This window comes from Osmerus mordax, chromosome 5 (assembly GCF_038355195.1).
Source record: "Osmerus mordax isolate fOsmMor3 chromosome 5, fOsmMor3.pri, whole genome shotgun sequence".
NCBI classification, from domain to species: Eukaryota; Metazoa; Chordata; class Actinopteri; order Osmeriformes; family Osmeridae; genus Osmerus; species Osmerus mordax.
The window spans coordinates 19,320,222-19,326,221 of NC_090054.1; the positions used below are offsets into that span (position 1 = coordinate 19,320,222).

At 49.8% G+C, this 6,000-nt stretch overlaps 1 protein-coding gene across 2 annotated transcripts in view; it reads left to right on the forward strand.

Moving 5' to 3' along the window:
- ank3a (ankyrin 3a) overlaps positions 1-5,343 on the forward strand; it is an 86,979-nt gene extending 81,636 nt beyond the window's left edge. For both annotated transcript variants that reach the window (XM_067236045.1, XM_067236044.1), the window contains 3 exons: positions 3,901-3,975; positions 4,373-4,504; positions 5,189-5,343. In XM_067236045.1, coding sequence (XP_067092146.1) covers positions 3,901-3,975; positions 4,373-4,504; positions 5,189-5,343 — 362 coding nt within the window. The remainder of the gene's footprint in view (positions 1-3,900; positions 3,976-4,372; positions 4,505-5,188) is intronic.
- The last annotated feature ends 657 nt before the right edge of the window (positions 5,344-6,000 follow it).

Below are 6,000 nucleotides of genomic sequence, written 5' to 3' on the forward strand. Positions count from 1 at the left end.
GTAGTGTGTAATGGTGTTGATAGCGACCAAGTAGAGTACTTGGACCAAGTAACTCCAGTTGTTGTGACCGAGGGTTTCAAAGACATTAAGCCGCTGCCAGTTTATGTTAGCATCCAAGTAGGCAAGCAGTATGAAAAAGAAACCGCCACTGGGCAGCTTGGAACCTACAAGAAGATAGTGAGTCATGAGAGCAGGACAGTACACGAGACTCGGGGGGGGTTCTACTCTGTCAAACAACAGCCAGCGTCTCCTCAGGGTAGTCCAGAGGACGACACATTAGAGCAGGTGACGTTCATGGACAGCTCTGGCAAAAGCCCCGTCACTCCAGAGACTCCCAGCTCAGAGGAAGTGAGCCTGGTCTCCAGGACGCCAGACTCTGTCATAGGGTTCATGCCCGGTATGCCAAGCCCGATCCCCGAAGAGTCAGAGGAAGAGGACGGAAAGACCTTCATATACAAGGAGTCTCCCCAGGAGAAAGCCAAGCCGGTCTCATCAGAACCCCCAAATAAAAAACAGGAGGCGGGGCAACGAACCAAAGAGAAAAGGGTGGCATACATCGAGTTCCCTCCACCTCCACCCCTCGAAGCGGAGCATTCCGACCCTGAGAAGAGGGGGTCGTGCGCTTCCTCAGAGGCCGAGACGGAGATGATGGAGGTGAACCTTCAAGAGGAGCATGACAGGCACCTCCTGGCTGAGCCCATCATCCGGGTTCAACCTCCCTCCCCGGTGCCCCCTGGAGCTGACGACAGTGACTCCAGCGATGACGAGTCGGTCTTTCATCCCATCCCGACGAAAAAGTACACCTTTAAGATGAAGGAGGAGGGAGAGAAGCGTCTGAAGGCCAAAAAGTCTGAAAAGAACGGGACTCAGAAGGAGTCTGCCGTCAATGGCGTTGTGAAGGGAGAAGATGTGGACTTTGAGCAAAACGGCAACGACCAGTCAATCACTGACTGCTCCATAGCAACGACCGCTGAGTTTTCCCATGACACGGACGCCACCGAGATAGACTCCCTCGATGGATACGACCTTCAGGATGAGGATGACGGGATGAGTGAACAAGACCCCAAAAGCTCCAGCCTATCCATGGACGGTAAAAACACAGACCGTTCCTTCAACCAGTCAAAGCTGGAGGTCATAGAGGAGGAGAAAACACCGTGCGAAGAAGGCGGGGGAGAGAACGCAAAGTCGAAAAGCTCAGAAAACAACGAGAACGAGGAAAGGGATTACACCCTGGAGGGAAGACATCCTGACAGACTCACTCAAACTGAGAACTACTTTGGGTACCAACTAGAAGAGGAGCTCAACTCCACCTTCAAAACCGTGGCCACCAAAGGCTTAGACTTTGACCCTTGGTCCACCAAAGGGTCAGAGGATGGCGTGTACGAAGCCAAAGCAAAAGATGAAGATCCTAAGCCTTTCGGCCTATCGGTGGAGGACAAGTCTCAGGCCACCACACCAGACACGACCCCCGCTCGAACCCCTACTGACGAGAGCACTCCTACGAGCGAGCCTAACCCCTTTCCCTTCCACGAGGGGAAGATGTTTGAGATGACCCGCAGTGGTGCAATTGACATGAGCAAGCGGGACTTTGTTGAAGAGAGGCTTCAGTTTTTTCAGATTGGTGAGCATTCCTCTGATGGGAAATCAGGGGACAAGGGGAAAGGGGGCCAGAGCCCGGGGGTAGTAGCTACCTCTCAGTCAAAAACAGGGGAGAGGGCGGGCGAGGTGACAATAGACACCACAGACAGCACACCAGCAAAGTGCAGCCCTGCACAGACTGACACTGGTACTGGCTGTCCTGATGTCCTCTCTGGTGACCCGGTAGCCGAGACCACCTCTTCATGCACGATCACGGCCTCTAAAGTTGACCCCAAATTACGCACCCCCATTAAGATGGGCATAGCAGTCTCCATAACTGTGAAAAAAGACTCAGGGGAGCTCCCAGATGGTAAAGCGGAGCTGACGGAGAGTCACATGCCAGAGTACGTTAGTATAAATAGTCAGCTGGGGGAGAATAAGACCAGCAGACACGCAGACCCAAAGATGTCGGACACAAGAGATTACCCTGCAGAGAACTGCAATAACAACAATAACCTAGAGTCTTCTAGCGTCCAGGCTAACTATATCCAGTGTGGTAGTGTTGTGTTTAATTTGCAGTCATCCTCCGAGCCCACCCTTCAGAAAGCCAGCAGGATCGAAACCTTGTTCTGCAGGGACTCGGCAGATAGAGACAGCGGTAGTGGTCAGAGTGAGCAGAGAAAGGCCGAAGCTGGTCAGGAGGCAGACGTGAGGCAGCCCAAGTCTAGACTACCAGTCAAAGCGTCAGGATGGTCGTTTCACACGCAGGGCACAGCCATAGGGAAGCAAAAGCCCAGACAAGTGGTGAAGGCAGAGGTCAGGAAGAGACCAGAACCTGCTGTAGCCAAGGTGGAGCCGAGGTCTAGAATACCAATCAAAGATGTTAAACGAAGCAGTGCCAGCAGCTCTCCTATATCAGTCCAGGTCACGCCTCAGTCTGCGAGGGTGGGGTCAGGCAGAGTAGCCATTCAGCTGCCCTCCAGGCTGCCACTGAAAGACAGGCCACAAGTCAGCGTCACAGGTGAGATGTCAGGGGGCAGGGAGAACCCTAGCGAGGTATGTAAGCGCACCATCGAGTACTTTAAAGGGATTAGTGGGGAGACCCTAAAGCTGGCCGACCGTCTGTCAGACGAGGAGAAAAAAACAGAACAGTCGGAGGAAGACAGCACCTCCCGGAGCACCTCTCTGTCGGACGCCTCCTCCCAGCCCTCCCGCTCATCCAGGTCTGGTAGAGGCTCGAGGGCTGAGGCCGGGGCCGGGGCCTTAAGGGCAAAGGTGGACAGGGCCTCCGGCAGTGAGAGGAGCAGGAGGAGTAGGCGGACTGGTGGGAAGGAGGGCAGTCAGGGTGCGGCGCCTCGGGCGCCCCCCGTCGCGGAGATCAAGCCTAGTTTGTAAAACTTTCACACTTGTTCAAAAATTCCTTTAGTTGCATGACGTCGTTGTGATTGATTGCCTGTGGCGTGTTTTTTTCTGTATTATTCTCTTCAAACAGTAGCTGTCATTTTTAAATGTCATTTGTCATCTCTGTACTGTGAACTGTACTGTCTTCGTCAGACCCTATTCTCCCCCCTACCCACCCCTTACTCCCACCTCCCCGACCCCCCCCCCCCCCCCCCCTGATCGTACCAGCATGCCAGAGTAGTGACTGGGGCACTGGCACAGCCGGTCTCCTGTTGACGACTCCAGAGTCTGTCTGTCTGTCTTTCTGTGCAGGGTGGCTACTGAACAAATCAGAGCAATTCTAAGTCTTGTTTTTAGTTCCATGGTCCAGTTGTGTCACCGAGCTCATAAGTGTCAGCAAGAACAAAGAGGTCGTACCGCATGTCAAGTCATCTCTCATCTAGAACCTGTGAATCCACTGTAGCAACCTGAGAGTACAGGAATCGACCCCATGTTTTTTAACTCATTCTTTTGTTTTGTTTTGTTGTGGTTCTTATGACAGTTACTGCCTGCTTAGAGGATACATATTCACAAACTTTCACAGAGCACCACTGTCGAAATTAATACACTCTAGTCTGCCATAACGTGTTTAGTCTCTCATTCCTTTTCTTGCCATTCTGGGAAGGTCTTTAACGCAGCATCTATCAGACACTTGGTGCGAGTCATCGCACACTGCTGCCACCTGCAGTAGGCATCCAAATAAATATCCTCAAACACAACAGAGGACAGGACACAAGACATTTACAATATTTCTACCCCATTCGGATAAAAAAAAACTACAACCCAAGTTTGGCCAGAAAAGGAACCTTTCTTGTTTAACTACTATTTCAGTCTACAGAGGATGACTGGCTGAGTGGACTAACCCTTCTCTCCTCCCTCCAGGTCCTCAGAGTCCATGCGAGCGGACGGACCTGCGGATGGCCATCGTGGCTGACCACCTGGGCCTCAGTTGGACTGGTGAGTCTCGTCCTGCCTCTTCATTTGACCTGTTTTGAATGATCACGAATGATATATATATACAGATCCAGCACAAAATTTGTCTCATTTTGTGAGTAAACAGTGCCCTCTATGGGCTAGTGTGAACGTTATTTGCAACACACCCGTGCAGGCGTACGTTTGTGTCTGACTGGTAGACTGTGACTGCAGTGCGTGAAATATCAAATCGGTCGATGTCAAGAGTATGTTTTTATGGGGCGCTCACATAGGCTAAGGCCTTACAGCAGGGCCCCTGGCCATTTACCACATGCCTTCACCTTCCCCTCTACCTGCCTTTCCAGTCACTCTTTCACTGTCTGTGAAATGAAGCCCCACCAGAAAATGTTGAAGAGTTTGTCTTTTATGATGCATTTTTCAGAGCTGGCTCGGGAGATGAACTTCTCTGTCGATGAGATCAACCACATCCGTGTGGAGAATCCCAACTCTCTCACCGCTCAGAGCTTCATGCTTCTAAAGAAATGGGTCAGTCGGGATGGAAAGAACGCCACAAGTGAGTGTCCATGTCCTTCAGTACAGTAGCCTGTCACTATCCTGGTCCTCGGGGTAGACCAATTCTCTCTCTTTCTTTTCCCTTTCTCTCACTTTTTCTTGTACTCTTGTGGTTTCTTTCCCATCCTGTCTCTTTCTCTCTTTCTCTCTCTCTCTTGCTCTCATTTCTACCAAATTAAATTGAAGTGGTGTTTTAGTGAAACTCATGCACAGAGAGATGCAGTGTGACTCAAAAAAAGTAATATTATCACTGTCTGAGTTGAGTAGTTCTTCCCTCTTCATGCTCCAGCAGTCTCCCAGCACTCTCATGCTCCAGCAGTCTCCCAGCACTACGCACAACATTTCATCCAGGACAGGATAAGACTGGCTGGCCTAGTTTCAGCGAAGAGAGCACTTAAATCCAACACTGCCACCTTCACTTACTGCAGTTAGACTGCGAGATATATTCAGACAAAAATACCCCACCAGAGTAATGAAAAGCAAAGACATGGGTAGGAATCAAGAGACTCACAGTACATTTTGTTCAGACATTGTAAGGGTGGACTGACATTGACACCAAGTAAGACTGTTTCTGTATTATGTGTTTGTGTCTGTGACTATGGGGTAATCTAATTGAGTGACATCTCCTGGCTTCAGTGTCCTGGTCTACATCTCTAACACCAGGCTGTCTGTTTGCCTTCCACAGCGGATGCCTTAACTGCAGTGCTGACCAAAGTCAATCGGATGGATATTGTGACCTTACTGGAGGGGCCGATATTTGACTATGGTAACATTTCAGGCACGAGAAGTTTTGCCGATGATAGCGCTGTTTACCGGGATCAGGCTGATGGTAAAGTTTAGCTCCGCCTAGCTGACCTCTTACCTCTCCTGCTACCTCCTGATTTATTTTACTTGTTTTCTGTGACCCCCCCCCCCCACACACACACACACACACACAAAAGTGTGAAAATGTATTTTTTTGAATCCTGTAAGTTTGATTTGGTGATATCCAACCCTTGCCCCCTTGCCCTTATTATAAGAAATACATTGTAGTTGAATCAAGTGTTATCCATAATGAAAATGACAGAGCATGTTCAACACAACTGCTTTGTTATTTCCTTATGGTATGGCTCATTTAACAGTCTTGAAATACTTTTTGGTCCTTGAAAGTATATGTAATACAAATGAATGGCCAGCACCACTAAGGCAATCCATGGCAACTGATTGCATGCTGTAACAACCTTCTCTTACCTAGATTGACCATGACATTTTTAACTGCCTTAAACGTATTGTGTACACACCCTTTCTTCTCCTAATGCATGATGGATATTGTAGTTAAACACAGTTGTTTTACCCTGTTCATATGTAGCTTTAGCCTAGTCTTCCAGCCTTCCTGCTGTTCCTCTGCTCCCCGCCTCCCTCCCTGGAAAGAACCAATCAGCTTCTTCTTCCTCTGTGAAACCAGACTTCCTGCCTCCCTCCACGCCCAGCCCTGCCTCTAAGCCTATAACTGCCCAT